Consider the following 25,459-nt stretch of genomic DNA (forward strand, 5'->3'; position numbering starts at 1 on the left):
CTGGGCTCTGTCCCTGAGTTTCTTTTTGCTCAAAGTCAGCGCTATACTGCTTGAGCCACAGTGCCACTTCTGGATTTTTCTGAGTAGTTTATTGGAGATAAGAGTTTCACAGGAAATGAGATGTCTGGCTCAGGGTTCTTTTAATTGCTGTGTTCTATGTATGAATTTACCATAATTCACTAAGTTACTATGTCTGTAAATGTACTTTGATGATTAAGTTTTGTTGAAGCACATCAGAGATGTGCAGTTTGGCAGTTTGTGCATTCTTGTGCTCTAAATCACTCTGCCCTTTTTAAAAATTATCTTTAAGTAGTTGTACAGAGGAGTTACCATTAAAGCCGTTTATGAATACAGTGCTCTTTTTCTTCTTGTCAAGGTCAATCTGGAGTACAGACCCGTCATCGATAAGACTTTGAATGAAACAGACTGTGCTACAGTTCCACCTGCCATTCGCTCATACTAATTGGACGTGAAGTTACAGAACAAGCTTCTGTAATCATGTATCATAGCTCATCCTATGTTCCATCATACCAGTCTTGGTAATCTTGTGAACCAAAAGTTCACTTCATAAATTGTCTACCCAATGACTAGTAGCTTGCTGCAGTCCTCATTATGAAAGGGCAACTATGTCCATTGTTGCCCCTTCTTCATTCTTGGGAAATAATAAAACAGTACAATTCTTAACTAAAATATGAATAGGCAGCCTTTCTTTTATTTCTAAATCCATTTAAAACCTGTGCTGGGGCTGGGGATATGGCCTAGTGGCAAGAGTGCCTGCCTCATATACATGAGGCCCTGGGTTCGATTCCCCAGCACCACATATACAGAAAAAATGTCCAGAAGTGGCGCTGTGGCTCAAGTGGCAGAGTGCTAGCCTTGAGCAAAAAGAAGCCAGGGACAGTGCTCAGGCCCTGAGTCCAAGCCCCAGGACTGGCAAAAAAAAAAAAAAAAAAAAAAAAACCTGTGCTGATTGATGGTAAATATATTGGTTGTCATGAAATATCAAAGATAGTAGTCATTATTTTGTTATATCAGAGGCCATACATTTTCTTGTAAATTAAGCCTGTGGCTCACACCTGTAGTCCTAGGTATTCAGAAGGCCAAGATCTGAAGATTGCAGTTGTAGAAGCTTCACCAGGCAGGAAAGTCCATGAGACTCTTATCTCTAACCACCAAAAAACCAGAAGTGGAGTTGTGTCTCAGAGTGGTGGAGTGCTAGCCTTGAGCCAAAGAGCTTAGGAATAGTTCCCAGGCCCAGAGTTCAAGCCCCATAACTGATTTTTTTAAAAAAGACTACATATCTATATCTGGATAGATTGACTGGTGGGAATTCAGGATGTTACAACCAGTATGGAAGAGAATTTAACAACATTTAATAAAAGTACTTATGTATTTGCCCTTTGACCCAGAAATTCAACTTAGTATTCCTTAAATATACAAAATTATTCATTGTGGCATTTTTTAATATTGGAAACTGTCAGCTGGGAATGTAGCTTAGCGGTGGAGTGCTTGCTTAGCATGCATGAAGCCCTGGGTTAGATTCCTCAGTACCACATAAGCAAAGAAAGCCAGAAGTGGTGCTGTTGCTCAAGTAATAGAGTGCTACCCTTGAGCAAAAGAAGCTCAGGGACAGTGCTCAGGCCCTGAGTTCAAGCCCTAGGACTGGCAAAAAAAGAAACAACAGTGTCCATTACGTAGGGGTAAAGCACATTTATCCAAGCACTAGCAGGCCTATAGCTAAAGAATGGGGGAGACCTTGATAAAAGTTTGGCATGCACACCTGTATTCCAACATTTGGCAGAATGAAACAAGATGATTTCAAGTTCAAGTTCCAGCCTGGGGTCTCAAAAACAACCCAACACTTTGACCAATTACACAAGTTTATTTAGTACCATGCATTCATTCTCTTTTTTCTTAAACACTGAAAGGTGAAAAACTAGAGTAGAGGATAGTATAGTATAGGGGACTGGTAGTGTTATATGGTGGGAAGACAGAGAAACCACATTTTGAGAGGTTGAATCTGGGGTCTCTAATGAGAGCATTGGCAGTCTGCTGATGGACCTCCTGTCTCAAAGACTTGAAGCCCTGCAAATACACTTAACACTGTCAGAAAACTGAGCCAGGAGAGCCAGAAAGGAAAGAAAGAACAGAAAACTACCAACAAACCAGATCAGCTCCAATGGAGAGCTTAAGTGGGACACCATGGTGACCGGAAAAGAGACAAGAGACAGGACACAAACACGGAGACAGGTGGCATGGCGCAATGGCACCTGAGCTAGTCCAGGCTTAAATAGGATTACAGGCATGAGCCACCAGCGCCCAGCAAACTCATGCATATTTTTTTTTGTAATAGAGCAGATTTTATTCATAGACTACATATAGTTAAAATCAGGGACAGCTCCTTCGTAAAGGGAGGGGGATATAAGAAGGCAATATGCCATTTTGTTTAAAACAAGTTACTTTCCTTCATGAAGATTTGAGATCATCATTCAGATCCATTCCAGCTTCTCAATTTTCTACAAAACAGCACATTAAATTCTTCAGCCCTAAACATTCACTGTAGATCCCAGATTGACTCTCCATAGAAGAATGAATGGCTCAGTTGTTCCCCTGAATATGTGTTAGGCTGCCAAACTGGGTTTCCTTGCCAATTTATTGCACACTCATCACCTTCATACATGTCCCTTCCTCTTGCACTTGATGTAGGACGCCAACTGTGGTAAACACATCACAGGCATTTTTGGAAAAAAAAAAAAAGATTACATTTCTATTTCAGATTTTGAGCTAATTTTTTAACCTTAAATTTTTTTCTCATAAAAGAATATTCATTTCTAACCTTAGAATGATAATTTATAACAATGAGATTGACTAAAAGGATATTCTTAGTGGCTCTACTCAGTAGATTGTAGTTCATTGAATTTGCATAAAATGCTATGTTCTAATATGCCCTGAAATAACCCTCTAAAACTTATCAGCTCCATGTGCAAGCAAGTTGGACTGGAGACAGGGCAGAGGCCAGCAGTGAGCAGCAAGTCCAGTGAGACTGGGAAGCCCTGAGGTCAAGCCCCAGTACTATACCAGCATCTCCCAACAAGGAAAAAAAATATCCTCCTCCTGCTGAGATATGCTAGAAAAACAGAAGGATCTGGGCTTCATCTTCCTCCAAATTATGTTTGGCTTTAGGCAAGTATCTCCTAAGTAAAATGTAGATCATAGTGAAGATAAAACAACTTTAAACACAGATGGAATGTAGTTCTGTGTAAGCATTTGGTAAAGCCCTCCTTCCATGAGTAAAAGCATTTCCTATCCCTAGACTAACCAGAAAGTGGAACAGAACACTTATGTGTGCCACAGATATTTCAGTTTGTAGTCTTAGGGAGCCCCCAGGTGCTTTTGTGAGGAATCTGAAGCCCACTGCAGTGGCTGCTTCCTGCTGAAGTGTCTCTGTACTGGAAAACATACAAAATGGGTCACAAAATTGTATGTTAATATTTAAATATTCTTGGAGGACAGAACAAGACCCACGGATGGGAGAGAGAATAAAGATTTTAGAAACTATAGATCAAAGTTGGGAGAGGTTCTAGAATTATTTAATAAGTGAGGTGAGTAGCTCATGAGGGGAAAATAAAAACACTTTTCACTTTCGCGAAGAAAAATGTACATTTAAAAATATATGGTACTAAAAAGGTGTATTATTTGGGAAGTATTAAAGGTATATTAATTTCTTGGAAGAATTTGAAAAGGACACCAGATTCTCATGGATAAGACAAAGGAAAACAGGACAGAGGGCATGATAGTTGGAGCTGATCAGACATATAGCTGTGTTGAATAATGGATTGTGTGTGGATTGTGTCCAAAAGGAAGAACACTCAGGTGACAGTGATAAAGGACTATGACCTTGGCTTTTAGATTGTTCAGCATTTGCAAGTGCGGTAAAAAAAACAAAACTAAACTAAAAAAAACCCACAAGTTTACCATCTCTGAGGATGTTTCAGCCAGGAACTGAAATGCCAGGGTGATTCTATGAAAGAGGAATTGTTTCAGCATCTTGAATCTGAGTCCAGCCCACAGGCCTGGCTTAGCAGCACAAGAATGACCAAGATCGAAAGCTGCCCCCAAAGCTCTGTTTGCCAATTTGTAGGATTCATGCTTAATTAACACTCTGGGTTTGACATTCAAGTGTTTAGAATGCAGGTATTAAAAGGTTGCATTCAGGGCTGGAATGTGGCGTAGGTAGAGGGCTTGCCTAGCATGCGTGAAGCCCTAGCTTCAATTCCTCAGTACCACATAAACAGTGGCGCAGAGGCTGAAGTGGCAGAGTGCTAGCCTTGAGCAAAAGAAGCCCAGGTACAGCGCCCAAGTCCCGAGCTCAAATCCCAGGACTGGCAAGAAACAAAAATATGTGGGCAGCTTTGTCTTTAATGGGGAAAGGTAGTTACCACCTGGAAGACTGTGTGTCTGAGGACGTCCACGAAAGGGGAGCCCCGGAAGCTCTCACCCGCAAGACCAGGGCCTGCAAGAGCCACGAACAACTTTTGTGTCTAACCCCGGGAGATAATCCACGAACTCCAGAGTGCAGGGACTGTCACAGCCCTTCCCCGCCGTGGACTCCGGCGCCCTTCAGGCTCGACTAACTTTACGTCAACTAGCTCCAGCCTGCAGCACTTTCCATCCAGGGTCCTGCTCGAGTTACCCGCAGGCTGGGACCCGGCACCGAGCTGGCGGAAGGAACCGGGCTGGGAAGTTAGGCCGGGACCGGTGGACCGGCCGCGCCCGCGTAGGTCGGCCAGACGTTGCCCAGCAACGCAGGTGCGAGGTGATTGGCCGAGCCTGGCCTCTTCCGGAGACACACTTCCTGTTCCGGAAGTCACATGCACTCCTGGCCCCGCCCTCGGCGAGAGGCGGAAGCAGTGCTGTAACAGCTTGGTCGCTTCGCTCGTGGCGCTTCAGTTCATGGCCGCCTACTCCTATCGCCCGGGGGCCGGCCCCAGCCCTGCTGCGGGTGCGGCGCTGCCGGACCAGAGCTTCCTGTGGAATGTCTTCCAGCGGTGAGCCTCGGCTCGGCCCTTCTCTTCACTCTTCCCTCCCTCGTCCTCACCGTCCTCCTCCTCCGCCCTCCCTGCTCCTCGTTCTTTTCTACCCCTCCCTCCCCCGGCCCATGAATTCCCCTCTTCGAACTCTCCTCAGCCGCCCTCCTTCGCCGTCTTCGCCTCTCCGCTTCTCTGCCCCATTGATTCCCCTCTTCGTCCTCCTCACCCTCCTCCTTTGTCTTCCTCCCCTTTCATCCTCCCTGCCCCCCCCCAAGAATTCTTCTCTTCGAACCCCCCTCTCCTCAGCCGCCCTCCTTCGCCGACCTCACCTCTCATCGCCCCCACATCCCCTCTTCGTCCTCCCCACACTCCCCTCCAACCATTCGCAGTCCTCTGGTTCTCACTGTCCTCCTCTCCTTCCTACCACCATTAATTCTCCTCTCTTGTCCTCCCCCCCTCCCCAGCCGTCCTCCTAACTGTCCTTCACCAGACTTCCCTTGCTGCCCCGGTACTAATTCCCTTCTTCGTCCTCTCCAGCCCTTCTTGATCCCCCTCTTGCTCTCCCCGCATTAGACACCCTCTCCGTATTTCTCTCTACTTCCTCTCCAGTCTTCTAATCCTCCCCCCCCCCCCCACTTCCACCACCACTACCCACAGGGCCACAGGATGTAGTCTATCCTGCATTGGTCTTGGAGCTCAAGGTTTAGATGCAGTTTCCAGTACCCCACAGGATCTGAAATGCTTGTTATAGAAATTGAGAGCTGTGAAAACAGCCAAGGATCCTCAGCAGTTCTACTGCTTCTGTATCTGACCCATGGCCAGAGAGTGGCTTCACTAGTACAGGTACGAATTCATACAGTCCTGGGGAGGAGCCAAGAAAAAGGTAGGTGACAAAAGGTGATTTAGCCTCTTAGGAGATGGAGTGTTTTTACTAAAGGTCAGAGCAAAAGGGGTCGTGTGACATTCTGGCAAAGTGAAAAGTCTGCTAAGGAACAGTCTAGAAATAGTGTAGGATGGATGGGAGACATGTTTTGTTTTTGTTTGTTTTGCTTTTCCTGCACTTTCCATCACCAGCTTACCTGGTCTTGATTTTGTAGGGTTGATAAAGATAGGAGTGGGGTGATATCGGACAACGAGCTTCAGCAAGCACTCTCCAATGGTGAGTTGAAACCGGATACATTAGTAATAAGAAGTTTCCTTTCTGGAGTCTTCCAAGTACAGGGGCATTGTTAAATCCCAGTGTTGCTGGGAATATGGCCTATTGGCAAGAGTACTCCCCTCATATACATGAAGACCTGGGTTCAATTCCTCAGCACCACATACAAAAAAATAAAAATATTTTAAAAAGGCCAGAAGTGGCGCTGTGGCTCAAGTGGCAGAGTGCTAGCCTTGAGCGAAAAGAAGCCAAGGACAGGGTTCAGGCTATGAGTTCAAGGCCCAGGACTGGCCAGAAAAAAACAACAACAACACAGTGTTGTGGAGGTCTTTCTGACTTTCTGTGCCATGGTTTCCTGGTTGTATTCATTATTGCTGCCACACTAAGCTCCAGAACAACTGGTCTGTGAGAACCTTGGAAAATGCCACGTGAGAAATGGAGCTGGGATACAGGTCTTAGGGAAGAGGTAGGATAAGGGTTGTGCAGCAGAAACCCCATCCTTAAGTGTATGGGTAAATTAACCTTCGCACATCTGGAGAGCATCATCCAGGACACTAACAAAATGTTTGATGAAGAGCCATGTGTCACTTTTGTGGGAATGTGATTGTGATGGGCACTGCTGAAACTCTAGGGCCAAGACTGGGAAGCGGGGATAATGGTGGCTGTGACTGTAGGGTGATGGGGAAGTGTTCATACCAGCAGGGGGAATAATGACCATTCTGGTGGGCTGAGGGGACTGCAGTCCTTGTGTGGGGTATGTTCGGGGCTTTCTGTGGAATCTTGTTCTCAATGGTACAGCTAGAGACATTTTCCTTCACCACATGCCTTTTCTAATCCCTCAGGTATCTTCTGGTTTTGTATTGATAACTTACTTTCCCCTCGTTATACTATGCAAGCTGGTAAAGGGGTCAACTGTATTCGTGGGAAGCACTTTTGTGTTGTGGTCGATTGGACAAGGGACTGGGCCCTTTGGCTGCTGGACAGTGCCTCTCAGTGTTGGGATCCGGGCTAAAAAAAAAAAACCCTCACCATTAGCACATGCTAGGCATTTTGTTCTATCTGAGAATCTGTGTTAAGGTAGGGGTGGTGTTTGTTTAGAGCAGCACATTTGCCTCACAGAATAGAGGCTACCATGGCATTTCCCACTAACCTGTGTGGACAAAGACAGTGGGTACTATTTCAAGGTTTTATTTTTAGACAAGAGATTCCATTGCTTTACCTTGCTTGTTATGCCTTCTTTTAGGTTGTTTTTTTTTTTTTTTTTTTGCCAGTCCTGGGCCTTGGACTCAGGGCCTGAGCACTGTCCCTGGCTTCTTCTTGCTCAAGGCTAGCACTCTGCCACTTGAGCCACAGCGCCACTTCTGGCCATTTTCTGTATATGTGGTACTGGGGAATCGAACCCAGGGCCTCATGTATACGAGGCAAGCACTCTTGCCACTAGGCCATATCCCCAGCCCTGTTATGCCTTCTTGATAAGTCTCTTCTCTTTGATTTGTATCTCCTAGTTCATGTCCTTTTCATTGGAAATATTACGTAAGTTTATTAGAAAATGCCTTGTTTCCCAGCAGACTATGATTAAGCAAATCCTGGCCTAAAACGTCACAGGCAACAGAACTCTTAACATGATAGAGGGCTCCACTGGGGACCCTGAGGCTGCCTGGCTTCAAATCCTGGTTGTGGTGTGGCCTTGGGCAGGCACACAGCGCAGAGAGGGTAAATAAAGGAAAGCTAGCAAGGCGCTTCACACGTGGTTGAAGGTTGTTAGTTGTAGATATTAGTAGAGGTAATGTTCCTGCTGCTGTTACTGGCCAGAGGGCCAGCTTGAATCTTGGTGGTTTTCAACCAAGATTCAGTGGTTTCAGTGATCATGGTGGATTCTACTTAAGGAGAACCTACAACTTAGGATACCCAACAGACCTCTCCCCACCCAATGATTGGAAGAGACTACCTCACCTATTCTGAGCTTTGTGTTTAAGGTCCTGTATTTTCACCAGCTGGTGTCTCTCTTAGTCCTTAGCAAGTGGTGGTCAGAACACAACTTTTTTTGTTGTTGTTGTTTTTTCTTATTTAAAGTGATGTACAGAGAGGTTACCGTTTCATATGTTAGGCCTTGGGTACATTCCTTGTACTGTTTGTTACCTCCTCCATCATTCTCCCCTCCCCCTTTCCCTCTCCCTCCAGGAATACAACCTTAATTACAGCTGTTTCTCAGCCTTTATTAGGAGCCTATTTGAGAGAATTTCAACAGTTGCCTAAAGAATATTGAGTTTCATCCACTCACATAGGTCCCCCATTAGTTTAAAAGATTAGCTCCTACCTTAACCCCAGGTAAATGGGGAAGCCCTCAGTTCCTGCTGGGCGTGTGAGAACTGGCCCCTGGTGGTCCCTTTTAGCACTGTGAGAACCTCCTCCTACATCCCCAGGTGATAGTACTCCTAAGAGGCTCTGGTAGCTCTACTCTTTTCTCTCCCCTCCTCTCTCCTCTCCTCCCATTTCATCCCCTCCCCTCCCCTCCTTTTGCCAGTCCTGGGACTTGAACTCCGGGCCTGAGCACTGTTCTTGGCTTCTTTTTGCTCAGGGCTAGTCTGGCTTTTTCTATATATGTGGTGCTTAGGAATCGAACCCAATGCTTCATGTATATATATGAGGCAAGCACTCTACCAGTAGACTGTATTCCCAGCCCTGTTTTTTTTTGTGTTTTTTTTGTGTGTGTGTATTTTACAAAAGAGTCCTTTTTAATCTTGAGTCTTGACTGGTTATAGTTTAATCTTCAAGTTAGCTGCTAAAAATTTGAACTCATGTAAGTTTCTTTCATTTCTTTCTGGAGAAAGGCAGATTACTGCTCTACTCTCAGCTTCAGGTGGAGCAGGTGGAGTTGACATTAGCATTTTGCCTTGTCATCTATGGTACTGTTGGAGCAGAGCCAGCATGTGGCTCCAGTGGGTATTGTTGGTACAGCCCATGTACCATGTGGTTCTTTTCCTTACATTCAAGCATTCATCTGAGGTCTTGGTGTTTCCATCTCTCTGCTTGTTGGCATCACCAAATGGCTCAGTTGAGCCCTCTGTTCTTCACGAAACCTGTATCTCTCTCTCCCTCTGCCATGTACTTCTAAGTTCCCCTCCTTTTCTTTCCTGCAGCAGAGTGTGCTGCCTCTGCCTTTGGGCCACCATTATTCTTTAGTCTGATGCTCCCTGTCTATTCTGTTTCCTAATGCTACAACAGTAACACAGATTACAGAGTTGAAATTGATGTGGTTCAGCTTTGGAGGCTGTAAAGTCAACAACATGGTGAGTCTCTCGTCAGGGCTTTCAGGCTGGATCATCCCTCGGTAGAAAGTGGAATCCCAAGATGAGAGGAAGGGGAATTTTCCTTTTGCCAGAGCCCCTTCCTCCTGTCATAAATTACCCACACCCAGCAATAAGAGCCCCATTCCTAAAGGTGTGGCTCTCTTGCCCTAGTCTCCTCTGACTGCTAATATACCAGTGGCAAGTTCTGGAGGGAGCAGCTTTAAATCTCAGCTCTTTCTGGTTACTGGATCATAAGCACCCTGAAGTTCACAGCCTTCTTATGTGCGGGGTTGGTATACATGTGACTTGACAAATCAGTTCTTTCCATCCCCTCTGTGAACTACCATAATATGGTTGAAATTATTTTGATTTCTAGTTAGAAGTCTTGTGTTTTGATATTGAAACCAGATTAAACTGTTTCAGGGGTTTTTAGGAAATTGTAAATTCAAAACTAAAATAGTTTCTTACTTTAGTCTGAGCTACTGAGAAAGTACCTTTTTTAAACTTTTACATTATTTCTCTGGCTTTTTTTCAGGTCTTTTGTGCTTTGAAATAGGTTTCTAATGTAACATAGTTGTGATTTGAGGAAAAAATGTAGTTGTAATTTTTAAAAATTTTTTTTCTATTCTGGGGCTTGAACTCAGGGCCTGGGCACTGTCCCTGAGCTTTTTGCTCAAGGCTAGCTGTCTACCACTTGAGCCACAGTTCAACTTCTGTCCTTTTCTGTTTATATGATACAGAGGAATCAAACCCAGGGCACTCTGCCCACTAAGCCACATTTCTAGACCAATTTTTAAATTTTATGTTTAATATACAAAGGGGTTACAGTTACAAAATCAGGTAAAAAGTACATCTCTTTTTGGAGAATGTCATCCCTTCACTCAAATATTACTTTATTTTAGAGGTAATTTTATTAGCATTATAATGTCTGTTAAAAGACAGAAGAGAGCCCAGACTAAATGCAAGACAAGTCCTCGTAGAATAATTATGTAGTCGTCACTGTCCTTCCCTTACACCCACCCAGTTACACAAGTGGCAGTGTGGGAGCACAGGAAGTGTGTGAGATCCTTTTGCTCTGATGAGCTCAACAGGCTGGATTGCCCATTCCCTCACATGGCCAGGGAACTGAGCTCCTAGAAGCTTCTGACTGAAAACTGTTTTCTCCCCAGCCCCCCATTGCAAGGGTCTTGAGCTGAGTTATGTCAGTCTGCCTAGTTAAACCAAAGATATGATTTGTGACATACCTATTTTGCTTCTAGGTAGCTCAGTGATTGACTACAGAGAAACCTGGACTTTATCCCTGCCTAGGCATGTGCTGCTTGAGTGAGGTTTATCCTTCAGACTCTGGGAACTCATGTCTGGTTTGTCCCCAACTGCTGTTACTCATGTCTCTTCTTGTAAGACACTATTGCCATGATACTTAGCCTAGAAAATTGTCAACCCTGAGAAGCCTGAGGCTCTTGGGACCCCTAGCACAGCCTGCTATTTCGGCTTTCCTGAGGAGCTTGCCCCACCAAAGATCCACAGAGAAACAGAGTTAATTTCTAGTTTCCATTGATAATGGGTGTTTGGCAAAACATGGAGAGCTCTTACATGTGGCAGTACACACTTGATGCAAAAGAGAGGTGCTTAGGGCTCTTGAGTGGTCTCATGACAACCAGAAGATCCCCAGAATCCCTGGGGCCTGATCCCAGCAGAGTACCGCTGACTGCTGGCTCTCAGGGGCTCTTCGTATAGGTTAGGTACTTACAGTGTCCTGTCAAATGGTTTTATTTTGCCTAATAGTTGATGTCTGTCATTCCTTTTCAGGTACATGGACCCCATTTAACCCAGTGACTGTCAGGTCAATCATTTGTGAGTATCTGTGCTGATAGGCTTGCTGCTGCCTGGACCAACTGCTTCCTTTTCTCTCTGGAATATCAGTTAGATAGTGTTGGGCCCTTAAATTCCATCCTCCCTATTTCTACATCTCCTTTTACCTCCATCATGTTGCTTTTACTGATTTTTTTTCACGAGTTACAGCTTAGCTTGTCCCTTTTACTTTCTAACTGTAAAAGTCCTAGATATAAAATTTCTACTTTATTATTTAGTTATCTTTAAGCCTTTCTTGGTTACTGTTGACGGTGTCTTGTTCATTTTGTGATTATTCCTTTTATTCAAATTTACAGCCTTTTTTTTTGGGGGGGGGGGCGGAGTTGTGGGGCTTGAACTTAGGCCCTGGGTGCTGTTGCTGAGTTCTTTTGCTCAAGGCTAGTTAGTGCTCTACCACTTTGAGCCACACAGTGCTGCTTTCAGTTTTGAGTGGTTAATTGGAAATTATAGTCTCACAGGGACTTTTTTGCTTGGGCTGACTTTGAACCACAGTCCTCAGATCTCAGTCTCCTGATTAGGGTTACAGATGTGAGCCTCCAGTGCCCAGCAGTTTTTGATCTTCTTTCTTCTTTCCTCCTCTTCCTCCTCCTCCTCCCGCCTCCTCCTCCCTCCTCCTCCCTCCTCCTCCCTCTTCCTCCCTCCTCCTCCCTCCTCCTCCCTTCTCCGTCCTCCTCCTTCCTCATCGTCTTCTTCGTCTTCTTCATCTTCTGCTTTGTCTTTTTAAGTATATGTTTTTCCTGAAAAATCAGTTACTTGTACTTACTTCACCTTATATTCCTCATAACTCAAGTCCCCAGGAGCACGATCTTCCTTTTGTTCCTGCTGAACCTCACATAAGTTTTTTTTTGTTCTGTAGGTTAGTGTTTGGTTGAGTTTAGTATGCACAAACTGAGGCCTGAATGGGGAGTGGGTCCTATAGAGAGCATGATCAGTATTTCATCCATCACCATGCTGTTTCTCAGCTATTTGTTCTCCCTGCTGTACAGGGAACGAGTATTTGAAGTCAAGATGCAAGACAGGGGATAGACCTCTGGCCACATGTTCTCATAAGAGATTTACCATCTTCTTGCTTTCTGAAAGATTTCCTTTGCTGGGAGTTATATATTTTTTTTTTTTTGATCCTCTGAAGAGGTAGTTCTCTTCTAGGCTCCTTTGAGTATAAAATCTTGGGTCTAGTACTGTGTTCCACAGGGGCCAAGACATATGTCCATTGTTCCCTCCTGTGAGCACTTTTTCTCAGTACTGTTTTGTGAACTCAGCAGCATACTGCAGTGTATGTTGGTGTCACATATGTGGGTTCAAGGCAGTAAGGATTTACCAGGATAACTTGGTTTGCTGGCAGTGGCTGAGCCTTCAGAATTAGAATGATGTGGACCACTCTGGCAGAGGTTAGTTTGGAAGCTGATCTTCTGCTCATCCTCACCTGAAGGCTCTCTCTAGCGTTTGCTTGTGTGCATTGTGTCTGCACTACACCTTGCATGCGGTTTTTGTCTCTGGGCAGTGATATGAAAAACAGCCTATGGTGTGGAGCAACACTGATTATGAGTTTCTTATACATTCTACACTTGGCTTGGCACTAGTGGTCTATAATCCAGCTACTCAGGAGCCTGAGAACAGGGGACCATGGTTCAGAGCCAACCCAGGCCGAAAAGTCTGTGAGACTACAATTAACTATTAAAGAGCTATGTTGGAGGCATGTGAACAACAACAAAAAGTGAGGAGCTTGAGGCCCTGAATTCAAGCCTCAGTACTAACACCCTTCCCCCTAAAAGTCACTGAATTGTGAGATTTGTCCAAACCAAGGTGACTCTTATAAAGAGACTGAATGTCCTCTTTTCCTCCACAGCAGTCTGAGGTTTGTTGTTATTATTTATAGTACCGAGTTTGCATTCAGGACCTCATGCTTGCTCAGTTTGCTAAATTGGTGTTCTTGAGCCATCCCTCTAGCCCTGCTGTTGTTAGTTGGTTATTTTGTTGGTGAAGTCTCATGGACTTTATGCCTGGGATGGCTTTGAATACTCCAGATCTCATTCTTCTGAATAGATAGAATTACAGGCATGAGCCACCAGTGCCTAGATAGTGATTTAAAAAAAAAAAATACTTGTATTCTGACCATATATATGTTTGTGTGTGTGTGTGTGTGTGTGTGTGTAATACTTTTTTGTGCCAGTTTTCGGGTCAGGGCTTAAACTTGCCCCTTAGCTTTTTTTCTCAACACTAGTACTCCACTTCTAGCTTTTTGGTGGTTAATTAGAGGTAAGAGTCTCAGACTTTCCTCCCTGGGCTGACTTTGAACTTTGATCCTCAGATCTCAGCCTCCTGAGTTTCAACGAATACAAGTTTATTAATCTGACCCTGGTGCTGGTGCTAAAATATATACACACACACACACACACACACACACGCGCACACATATGTTTTTTTAGCATTTTTCAACAATTATACATAAACATAGTTATTAGTTCTTGCATGTTTGGGTCAAGAATTAAACTTTTTTAAAAATGAAAAATCAGGTTTAAAAAAATTATTGCAGGGGCTGGGAATATGGCCTAGGGGTAGAGTGCTTGCCTAGCATGCACAAATCTCTGGGTTCAATTCCTCAACACCACATAAACAGGAAAAGCCAGAAGTGGTGCTGTGGCTCAAGAGGTAGAGTTCTAGCCTTGAGCACTCTACCACCCAGAAGAAGAAGCCACCCTGGCCCTGAGTCCAAGCTCCAGGACTTGCAAAAAAAGAAAGAAAGGGAGAGAGGGCGGAAGGAAGAGAAAAAATTGCAATAATTCAGACAGTTTTTATATTTTTAACAATTTTGTAATATTTTGTAACTATTCTAATGTGTTTAAATCTAGAATTCTACCTTTTTAAGTGAAGAATCTGATATTTTAAAAAAATCTAAAAGTAATAGGACAACAGACAGGGCTTCTTTTTCTAATTAAAATACGGTTTCATTGCCCTAGCAGTTCTCAGCCTCCCCCAGATGTGGTCCCTGAGGAATGAAAGGGACTAGAAACCAGAAGTATGGGAGCCATTTACCTCTGCTCCCCACTTTCCTCTTGGTAAATTGAGAGCATCCCCAGAGGTCTGCTTTCCAGAACCTATTGTAGTGTAAAGTATTGTCTTTAGGCTTTATCATGGTTCCACCCACTCACAATCTGCTGCACAGCTATGTGTGCACCCAAGTGTGTGCATGTGTGCACACGCGTGCATGTCTGAATGCAGGGGTGTGGGTGTGTTATCCTGTACAGAAGTAATGGTACTTTTAGGGATCCCATCCCTGATCAAACAGCATTTATTAGTCATGTGGGGTGGAAGGTAGGCTGTCACCTGATGGGTAAGGTCTGGTGTCAAGTGTGACTTCTCTTTGTACATGGAGACCTGGTGTGTCACTGGTGTTCTTTGTGTCTCAGCTATGTTTGACCGGGAGAACAAAGCTGGAGTGAACTTCAGTGAGTTTACTGGTGTCTGGAAGTATATCACAGACTGGCAGAATGTCTTCCGCACCTACGACAGAGACAACTCCGGGATGATCGACAAGAACGAGCTAAAGCAAGCACTCTCAGGTTTTGGTAATTCACTTGTCTTGATTGTGTAGCATATTTCATTTTGGAACCCAAGAGCTTCTTGAGCTTTTTTTTTTTTTAACTTTGTTCCACTTACTGTTTTTTAACCCATTCCATGTGAAATTTCTGTTTACATTGTACAGGTTCATATTTCAGTATTATTTGTGTCAAAAATATGTTGTAAAGGCTTATGTGGAGTCTTCCATGCAGTTTTCATCCAAAATGAGATAAGAGCTATGCAAATGGTTCATTTTGTGAAATGGGGTGATATTATGAATTAAATTGAGAATGTGGCATTTGGAACAATTTAAATATTTGAAAACAAAATGAGGTTGGGCAGCCTATTTCTTGATGCATCATTGTATAGTGCCTAAGACATGATTCTGTAATTTGTCAAGTCTAACTCAGTCCATCCAAATTGTGCCTCAATGGAGAACATGCCCATTCTCAAGTGCATGCAGCGCACAGTGTGTGTACATGTGTGCACACCTGTCGGGCTCAGGTGTGTGACACTGCCATGCTTCTCACACATGTTCATAGTCTCTTTCCCAGAGCACATCTGAGGCTCCCAGAGCTGGCATTGGCTCTGAGAGAAGCTGGAATTCTTCTTCACAAAGGAAATACTACATGTTTGGGACCAGCCCGAGACTTAATGTGATTATACCAAGATTCTAGTTAGGGACATTTTCATTCAGTACTTTGTTCATCCATCCTATATTATCAAACCCCCTGTTTTTTTTTTTTTTTTTGGCCAGTCCTGGGCCTTGGACTCAGGGCCTGAGCACTGTCCCTGGCTTCTTCCCGCTCAAGGCTAGCACTCTGCCACTTGAGCCACAGCACCGCTTCTGGCCGTTTTCTGTATATGTGGTGCTGGGGAATCGAACCTAGGGCCTCGTGTATCCGAGGCAGGCACTCTTGCCACTAGGCTATATCCCCAGCCCCCCCCCCTGTTATTTTTAAAAGGATGAAAAAGTGAAAGAAATTATACTATGATGGACTGTGGGTGTTCTGCATCTTCCTTCCCTTTGTGTATTATGCCTATGTCCTGTGGATGCTACCATGGCTTCTGCAGTTGTCCCTATCTCTCCTTCCAGGATGTTTCCAAGGCTGCCTGTTCTTCTCTCTCCCTTCTCACTTTGTGAACTGACGCTTATAACTAACTGATTAGAAGAACCTGGTTTCGAATTAACCAGCTATGGGCCAGGATTTAGGAAGGATAGCTCTGAATTAAAATTTGAAGCATGACTGACCTTACTCTGCTCTAGGTGATGTCTTGGTGGGAGCACTGGCCAGGCCAGCTGTTAGGGGCAGCAGAAGGGTCTTTGTGGCTTTAGGGAGGAGGAGAGATCCAGGGGCCCAGTGTAACAGGCCAAAAACCTCACTACAGGACTGACCTGTGAGTCATCTCTGGCCTAGTCAGCTCAGTTCCACAGAGTGCCCACCTGCTGCAGGCTGTATGTCTCAGAAGCTTCCAGGCACACAGCTGTGGTGGGAGGCTGCCATGTTTGGGCCGTTCTAAGCATCATGTGAAGAGTGGTTCCCTGTGCAGCACTCCTCTGGTGATCTTTCCACTTCCTGTGTTTGTCTTGATTTCCCATGTCTTCTCACTTTCCATGACAAGAAACATGCTCTTCCTATTTACCCAGTAGTTATTTTGGGAGGTTTTCAATAGAGACTGTTAGGAAGTTGGCTTTAGAAGCAAAAGTTCCACTTCTGTTTTGACTTGCTGTTGGATAATGGGTACTCACTAGTGGCTGAGAGAGTCCTGCAGCCCATCTCAGTGGTACGACTTAGTGGGCACATGGTGAGTACCTTCTGTGGGGTTTTTTTTTCTTCTTCTTTTGGTCGGTTTTGGGGCTTGAACTCTGGGCCTGGACGCTGTCCCTGAGCTCTTCAGTTCAAGGCTAATGCTCTACCACTTGAGCCATAGCGCTACTTCTAGTTTTTTGGTAGTTAATTAGAGATAAGAGTTTCTCACAAACTTTCCTGCCTGAGCTGGCTTTGAACTGCAATCCTCAGATCTCAGCCTCCTGAGTAGTTAGTATTACAGGCATGAGCCACTGGAGCCTGGCTGTTTTGTTTTCTTTTAATGTGTGTATATGTGTGTGAAAGAGAGAGAGTGTCTATGTCCTACTTGTCCTGGGGCTTGAACACAGGGCCTAGGCACTGTCCCTGAGTTTTTTTGCGCTACCACTCCACCATTTGAACTACAGTTCCACTTGAGCTTTTTGGGGGGGTACATAATTGGAGATAAGTCTCATATACTTTCCTGCCTGGGCTAGCTTCAAACTGATCTTCAGATCTCAGCCTCCTGAGCAGCTAGGATTACAAGTGTGAGCCACCAGCTCTGGTTTTTTTTTCTCACAAAAGACTGTAGAAATAGCATGAGCCTCCATTTGTTCATTGCTTATTTTTGACCATTTCCCATCTTTTTGTAGTATTTGTTTGTCCTTCTTTATGGCTAAGGCTTTTTAAGTAAGTCTGTGTCACATCACCCAGGTATCTCATGCAACTGCAGCATGTGAACATTGACTTATAAGAGCAGTATCACCAACTCTCTTTACAAGGTTGGCAATGTTTTTAAGATGCTTTCCTTTCTGGTGAGGCCCATGAGCTGCTTTCAATGTGTGTATATGTGTGTGAAAGAGAGAGAGTGTGTGTATGTCCTACTTGTCCTGGGTCTTGAACACAGGGCCTAGGCACTGTCCCTGAGTTTTTTTGTGCTACCACTCTACCATTTGAACTACAGTTCCACTTGGGCTTTTTTGGGGGGGTACATAATTGGAGATAAGTCTCATATACTTTCCTGCCTGGGCTAGCTTCAAACTGATCTTCAGATCTCAGCCTCCTGAGCAGCTAGGATTACAAGTGTGAGCCACCAGCTCTGGTTTTTTTTCTCACAAAAGACTGTAGAAATAGCATGAGCCTCCATTTGTTCATTGCTTATTTTTGACCATTTCCCATCTTTTTGTAGTATTTGTTTGTCCTTCTTTATGGCTAAGGCTTTTTTTTAAGTAAGTCTGTGTCACGTCACCCAGGTATCTCATGCACCTGCAGCATGTGAACATTGACTTATAAGAGCAGTATCACCAACTCTCTTTACAAGGTTGGCAATGTTTTTAAGATGCTTTCCTTTCTGGTGAGGCCCATGAGCTGCTTTCCTCATGCCACCTCATCATGTGATCTATTTTCTGTTCCTGCGTTCATTGGTGGTTGTTGATTTTAGGCCGGCCTTTCCTAGGTGACAGCTATGGCTGGTTCTTTAGGGGACATAGGTCATACTATTCCTGGTTACAGAAACTGTTGGCACAGCCCAGTGCTGATGACCTGGACTGCATGCCTGGGTCTGTGGGGTCTGGAGTGGTGTCCTGTCTGTTCTTAGGTAGAGAAGGAATTTGATTCCTGGAATTGGACACACATTAGGATATTTCTGTCCCCATTTGGTGAAACCAACATCACTTCTGGGTCTCCAGAAGAACATACCTAGCTAGAGGTAGGTGGGCTGGGAGGATGGGAATCACTTCTATGCTACCCCACTCTGACCCTGCATCCCTGCTGTTGGTGGCACCCCTTTTGTGTTCCAGAGAGGAAGACAGGCCTCAGATACTTGAGACTGACCCAGAAACACTTTTGTGCTTCTGCTACTGTGGGAGCATATAGGACTTTTTAGTGGTCCATTCCTGTTGGGTGGGTACAGACCAGTCAGGGTACAATAGATGATGATTCCTGTGCAGTTGCTTTGTGGGCAGTGCTTCCAAAGTTAGAGCGCTTTTGTTCAGGAGAAGAGAAGGGCCATAAGCTGGGCACTGGTGGCTCATGCTTATAATGGCAGGTACTCGGGAGGTCAAGATTGTTGGGGCCACAGTTGAATGCCCCTTCTCAGTGAAGATGTGGACATTGGTATGCACCTATTAGCCTAGCAATGGTGGATCGCACCTGAGCAGGAAATAAGACCCAACCCAACCTGAGAAAAACTCAGGGCTGGAGGTGTGGCTCAGTGGTAAAAGTATCTTCTTACTGAGCACAAGGCATTGAGTTAAAAATCCAGTACCACCAGTGAAAAAGAAGGACCATGGGAAGGAACTCTGAGCATGTCAGAGCCTGGTCTGATGGTCAGTATGCCTGATGTGGTCTCTGGCTATTCTTAACTGGGCTGCAGGTTTAGCACCAAGAGGGCCTTGCTAGTGGGGCTGTGTTACTGTCTCATGGTTTTTCAGTGAGGGAAGTTTTAACAAGGAGAGGCCTTGTTGACAGTTGCCTGCCAGGTCTGGGGCTCTCAGGTGAGTGATGTCTTGTTTGCTGTTCATTGTACTACTAGGCTGACTGGTTTTATCCTTAATCTCTACAACAGTGCCGATGGCCAGGATGAGGGAAGCTAGTTCTAGGAGCAGACCGAAAATCCTGTCTTTGTTCCCATCTCATCTGTCTTGGCAGGAGAACAGTAGTGGTCCTCATCCTTGTGCACACTTGCCTGGACAATGTCCCAAGGCCAAAGCCACCTAATTGCCTACCCAGCACTTGCTATGTCTTTCTGACTTAAATTAGGAGGAGTCTTGTCTTATGTTTAGCCTGAACGGAAAGGAGCGCCTGTCACTTGTTTAAGGTCCCACCTCATTCTGAGTGCTCTGGAAAGTGCTATGAATGTGTCTTGCATGCTTCAGTCTTTATCAGTAGAATGATTCAGCCTTCATACACATAAATAACTGTGAGAATCACTCAGACAATGGGTGTACAGGTCCTGCAGAGTCCATTAGGGTTGAAAGCCAGTAAAAATGTGTTGGCCACCTGGATCTTACGTACTGAATCAGTAAGGATAATTATGGTCACACATGTAATGGATAATGAGGGAAGGGGACAAGAAGTGTACTGGCTAAATACTGTCTCCAGGAATGTCTGCATACATCTGGTGTGTGTCCACACATGGTCCGAACCATCTCCCTATTGGAGACCACTGGAAATGGAATTGTCATATTTGATGATGATTCGGTGGTTCTGAATTTTGTGAGGCTGACTGCTTATACTCGCAGTTCCCTGGTATCATATGCACTAATTTATGTAGAGTCCCCCTCACTAAATCTCTTCCTGATGTAAGTATATGCTTACCTGGGCCTTCTTTGAGATTTTGCCTTTCAGACAGCAAACAAGACAAACAAGTATCCTACGGCAGCAAATCACATCTTGAACTATCACACCTAGATTAACAGATCTGGTGAGATGGCTCCCTGGATTCAGGAATGCCAAACCTGGCTGTCCTGTGGGTAGGCTTCTAATGTGGGCTCAGCACAGAGTGAATATAGTGTTGTAACACAAACTGGTAAGCTTATGGGAAGCAGAACTGCATTAGCTTCCACTTTTAGAGTGTGTTTGAAGGAATTTGCACTTTTATTTCCATTCTCATTTGCTGTTATGCCTCTCACTATGGGGAGGGAGAGTTTGGAAATGTTATACCCATTCTGCCTCTCCTGACTTCCTTTGACTCTAATCTTCCCTTTCCAAGGCTACAGGCTCTCTGACCAGTTCCATGACATCCTCATCCGAAAGTTTGACAGACAAGGACGAGGACAGATTGCATTTGATGACTTCATCCAGGGCTGCATCGTCTTGCAGGTGACTGAGCAGCATCATGTGGGTTTGCTGAGGCTCACAGTGGCCATCAAAATGGGGTGCTTGGCCTTCCACTTAACCTAACATGTACAGAATTTTTTTTTTCAGAGCTTATAACAGTTTTATCTTTAGAGAAATAACTGGCTCTGTTAATAGTTTTTATACCCTTGGATATAGAGCCAGGTGCTGTATAATTACGTTTCGTATGTGTCCCACAAGGTTATGAGCTGGTCTAGTGATGATGTAGCTATTATGATGTCATGATGTCATAGTACAGAGCATTGCATTTTTACAGTGATGATTGGTATAAACCTTTGTTGTCAGTCGTATAAAGATAGTACACAGGTAACTTACAGTGCTCAATCCTTGAAAATGATAGTAACCTAGTACCTGAATTATGTTTGGGTATACTATGCTTTTTATCATTATATATCTGTTTTTGAAAAAGTTTACTATAAACACACTGTTTACATTGGCCGAAACCTTGCATCTTACCTTTACTGCAACCCTTATATTGAGAGGCCATGCTGATGGATGGACCAGTGCCATCTACCATAAGCATACTCCAGAATGTTCTAACAGTGATGCATGCATCTCTCAGGACATTGGCCTTTTGTTAGGTGCACAGAGCTGTGTACCTGTCGCTTTTAAATAAGAGATCCAGGATTTATAACTTGGAGCTTTGGAAATTAAGTGGATTGATAAACTTTTAGGTATCTTTAAGACTTTTGTTGTGAAATACTTTAAACAGAAGCAGTAGTAGCACAGTATAATGATGAGACTCAGGTATGTACCTGTAAACATCTGCCTGCATCTGCATCCTCCAGATTCAGCTCTGGAGAGCAAATACTTTCTCCAGGTTCAGGTCATGTCTGCTAGGACATTGAGAGAAAAGGGCAAAACACTAGGCTTTGGGATAAAATGTAGAATTTTGGAAAATATTCTCACATGTCTTTTCCATTAATAGATCAGTATCAATATCAGAATTAATAGATCGGTAAAAGTGGCTTTTCTGTTGATTTGAATTTTCTCTTGGTTTGGCACTCTATGGTTTCTTTAAAAATGACTCTAGGCATAGCCTGGTGGTATGCAACTGTAATCTGTGCACATTGGAGGCCGAGCCGGGAAGAATATGAGTTTCATTGGAGAATAGATCTATTAGGATTCAAGCATCAAACTTCTGAAATGGAAAAGCCTTACCCTGTCCTTCCCACTGCTCAGTTCCTGTTAGGTGGAGTACTCTTTAAGAGGAACATTGTGGAATTTCTCTGTGGACTGTTTCTGAAGTGTTGTAGCGTTTTTAGTTTTCATTTGTCCCATAAGTAATAAACTTCGGATCCTACATTTCTACCTAATTGTGGGCCTGTTGGGCTTTCAGCAGATAGGGCAAGTTGGTCAAGTCCTATGGGCAGTTCCTCAAAGGTCTATGTTTTCCATGTGAGGGAATCTTTGCTTCTTGACAGCCAGGGTGGGACTCATGGCCCATTCTTGGTCTAAACACTAGACATAGTTGGTAGAATCTAAAGAAAGTAGTACACTCCTGTAATTACAGCTACTTGGGAGGTAGATCATGGTTTAAGGCCAGCCTGGGTAAATATTAGAGTGAATTCATCTAAAAAAAACCCCACAGGCACAAGCCTGTGATCCCAGCTTTCCTGGAGGCCAAATTTGGTATATCCCCATCTGAAGCTGACTTAAACAAAGCACAAGACACTATCTAAAATGCAAATAAAAACAAAAGGACCAGGAGTGCTATGCCTCTAGTATTTGGACTAGCAAGTATAGGCCCTGAGTGTTAAGTCACCAGTGCTGAAAAAAATCTTTTTAAGGAGGTAATTGTGTGGAGACTTAACCAGGTGGGGGCATCTGCATGGAGCTCTTCCGGGGTCGGACCTTACAGTACTGGCATCATAAACGCTTAATCCACTTAAAGAAAAAAAAACAGTTTTGAAGAAAAGCTGTAGCTTACAAGTTGTTATCCTTTGTCTTTTTTTTTTCCAAGAAAAAAGTCTTTGAAATTTTTTTCTTTTATATAATATGACATGGAGACTGATAGAAATCTTGAGGAAATACAAATTGAATACAGATAGGGAAATGATGTAAAACAACATTGATGAAGATACTTTGTATTCTAAATTGACATTGAATTGAAACCACCCTTTGTGCAATTGCTTAAAGGCATTAAAAACATAGACTATTAGAGAAAGAACATTTGCCCATTGTTTGTTTTTTGTTTTGTAGTGCTGGGGATGTGAATCTAGGGCCTCAATGCATATTTATAAGTATTCCACTACTGAACTGCACCCTTAGTGCCACTCATTATTCTTTATGTCAGAATTAACTTCTGCTGTTCTTTTGTGTCGTTCTGTGTCACTTGACAACAGAAACATTTCTATAAGATACATCATCAAAGGATTTTGTTACTGTGCGAATATCATAGAGTGTACAGCAAAATTTGCTGTCTGTCTGTGCTCTATGGCATATCTGCTATTCAGCTTTCTGTTATTATCACAAACACCTGACAGTTTTGCAGGTGTCAGTCAGTGGTTGACCTGTTGCTTTTGGGTCTGTGGTTAGGTGCAGTGTTGTGATGGGAGTGGATGGCAGAGAAGCCCCATTTATTTCGTGGCTGTCAGAAAGCAAAGCTGGGACAGGGGTTCCTGTATCCTCAGTGAGTTAACTTCCTTCCACTAGCTCCCGGATCCTAAAGGTTCCACTGCCTTCTGGTTCCATATACTGTGAACCAAGACTTTCTAATATATGGGCCTTTGGGAGACATTTGGGGTCCACATTGTACCAGTTGCTAATCATATCTGTAGTCCTCCACTGACCAAAACACAGGTCTTGTGGCATGTGATTAGTTTTTGTGCTAGTATTTTTCCTATAGAAATACTTAATGGCTGACACATGGGAGTTGGGAGCCAAGGAAACTCTACTAGATCTTGATGTGTCGCAGTTGCTGTATTTTTCTGGCATTGACTTATATTTTCTTGGCATTGGAATTCTTCAGGGCATATTATATTTGCCCTATATCCATTCAGACGTGGCACACACTGTGTTAGGGTGTGGGGTGGATTCCTCTCTGCCTCTCACCTGGCCTGGTTCTTTAGGCTATTAAAGGGTTAGAAGTGGAGTAGGCCCTGCATGGTGTGCGCATAGTTTATGCTGCCTTTGGCAGTGCCCAGGTAGGGCCCGGTATCCCTGTCCTGAGCTTTCCCTGACACAGGTCCCCACCAACAACAGAGGTGAGTCATCAGGAGGGGCTGTCCACTGAGTGGTTATTGAGTGGGAGGAAGGGCCCAGTTTGGGCCTGGTTGGGCTGATCCTGCTCCTACCCTGTGACCTTCGTCCTCAGGCTCTGCTACCCTGTGGTCTGGAAACCCTGATCACAGTGCTCAGGGCTTGTGCCTCCCTGCATCTATACCATCGCTAATGTCCCCTTGGGAGTTACGGAAAAAAATGTATGTCTCAAATTGGGTCCCTATACATCTTTTACCTAAGCATGTTGCTTTTCTGTCCATCTAAATTTTTGTTCTTGTAGAGGTTGACAGACATATTCAGGCGCTACGACACAGATCAAGATGGCTGGATTCAGGTGTCTTATGAGCAGTATCTCTCCATGGTCTTCAGCATCGTGTAACCATGCCTTGTGAATATCAGCACAGTATGGGAAGAAAGACTGAAAATGCCAAACCCCTTACCCAGGGCAAATCAAGACACAGATGTGGTTAGATTAATTACTCTTCCTTCGGCAGATTTTATATAATCAATACTTGTGACCTGACTGTACATATATGTTTAAGTTGATTAGCACTATTGCAGTTGTAACAGTAGCTTCAGCAATGTGACACTAATCTTGGGTTTGCTTGACTGTGCCATGAGGTAAAATGTAATAATGGTTCAGATATTTTACGTGTAAGCAAAAAATGTATTATGTCCTTTTCTAGACATCTTCAGTTCTGTAATCAAAATGCTTTGATTAGAATTTTATGGAATTATATGGAATATTGTGAGTAATAATGGAACTTGCACAGAAACTTTTCATGTGCCTTACTTTTTTAAGAGAGTATTTATTATATTCATTGAAATGTGCAGCATATGCAATAAAGTAATGACACAGACTACTTTTTGGTTTCTCCCATCAAACAAACTTGCTCATGTCTCCCAACATGTACCATCTGATATGCACTCACTCACACCTGAAAGTATATGGTATGACCTGTACTGTGGACACCACTAGAATGAGGACAGTGTGTAGGAGGCCCCACACTAATGGGAACAATAGGTTCCCTGTTGTCAGCCTAGCACGAAGGATGTGGGTGGTATATTCAGATTTACAGGGGAAGGGCTTGAGGACATTTGGGTTCTGTTAGGTACCGAAGATAGGAATGTATACATGGGCTTTCTGGGGTGTGTACTGGTCAGGCGGAGACTAGCATCTGAGGTTTCTTACCTGTGGTGTACAGTTGGTGGGATCATGTCGGGGGAGGCTACCCTGCTGGGGCTTTGACCTTAGGTCCCCGTGAAGGCAGTTTCTGGGGATACAGGATTTCTATACACATACGGAATGTACCCCCAGACACTTACCTGTGACTCTAGTCATGGCACTCAGTGATACCTTTTTTTTTTTTTTTTTTTTGGCCAGTCCTGGGGCTTGAACTCAGGGCCTGGGCACTGTCCCTGAGCTTCTTTTTGCTCAAGGCTAGCACTCTACCATTTGAGCCACAGTGCCACTTCCGGCTTTGTCTGTTTATATGGTACTGAGGAAGTGAACCCAGGACTTTGTGCATGCTAGGTAAGCACTACCGCTAGGCCATATTGCCAGACTGATACCTCTGTATACTGGCACTTTCAGCTACAATTCTACTTCCTTTGGGCAGCAATATCTATAGAAGATTCTTACTGATCTAGCCTCAAGCATGCAGGATCCCAGTGCTGGGTCCACCC

At 44.1% G+C, this 25,459-nt stretch overlaps 2 protein-coding genes across 5 annotated transcripts in view; both read left to right on the plus strand.

The window, feature by feature from the left end:
* Sdha (succinate dehydrogenase complex flavoprotein subunit A) overlaps positions 1-684 on the plus strand; it is a 32,529-nt gene extending 31,845 nt beyond the window's left edge. Inside the window, exon 15 of the mRNA XM_048368477.1 lies at positions 377-684. Within this exon, the coding sequence (XP_048224434.1) occupies positions 377-463 (87 nt within the window). The 3' untranslated portion in view covers positions 464-684. The remainder of the gene's footprint in view (positions 1-376) is intronic.
* Positions 685-4,884: 4,200 nt separating this feature from the next.
* Pdcd6 (programmed cell death 6) lies at positions 4,885-24,633 on the plus strand. 4 transcript variants are annotated; one of them, XM_048368482.1, is made up of 6 exons: positions 4,885-5,048; positions 6,128-6,189; positions 11,286-11,330; positions 14,756-14,908; positions 20,413-20,515; positions 24,054-24,633. In XM_048368482.1, exons 1-6 carry the CDS (start codon positions 4,954-4,956, stop codon positions 24,058-24,060), a joined length of 465 nt encoding a protein of 154 aa, XP_048224439.1. In that variant the 5' UTR covers positions 4,885-4,953; the 3' UTR covers positions 24,061-24,633. The 4 variants fall into 4 exon arrangements, with proteins under 4 accessions (XP_048224439.1, XP_048224438.1, XP_048224437.1 ...); XM_048368481.1 differs by having other exon boundaries at positions 4,886-5,048; positions 14,756-14,914; XM_048368480.1 differs by having other exon boundaries at positions 4,887-5,048; positions 20,406-20,515.
* The last annotated feature ends 826 nt before the right edge of the window (positions 24,634-25,459 follow it).

This window comes from Perognathus longimembris, chromosome 19 (assembly GCF_023159225.1).
Source record: "Perognathus longimembris pacificus isolate PPM17 chromosome 19, ASM2315922v1, whole genome shotgun sequence".
NCBI lineage: Eukaryota > Metazoa > Chordata > Mammalia > Rodentia > Heteromyidae > Perognathus > Perognathus longimembris.

Bases quoted from the DNA above. Each gene is read 5' to 3' on its own strand.
- Pdcd6 (XM_048368479.1), top strand. From the start codon at position 4,954: ATGGCCGCCTACTCCTATCGCCCGGGGGCCGGCCCCAGCCCTGCTGCG. The intron at 6,190-11,285 runs GTGAGTTGAAAC...ATTCCTTTTCAG, and splicing joins TCAGCAAGCACTCTCCAATG to GTACATGGACCCCATTTAAC. The intron at 11,331-14,755 runs GTGAGTATCTGT...TTTGTGTCTCAG, and splicing joins GACTGTCAGGTCAATCATTT to CTATGTTTGACCGGGAGAAC.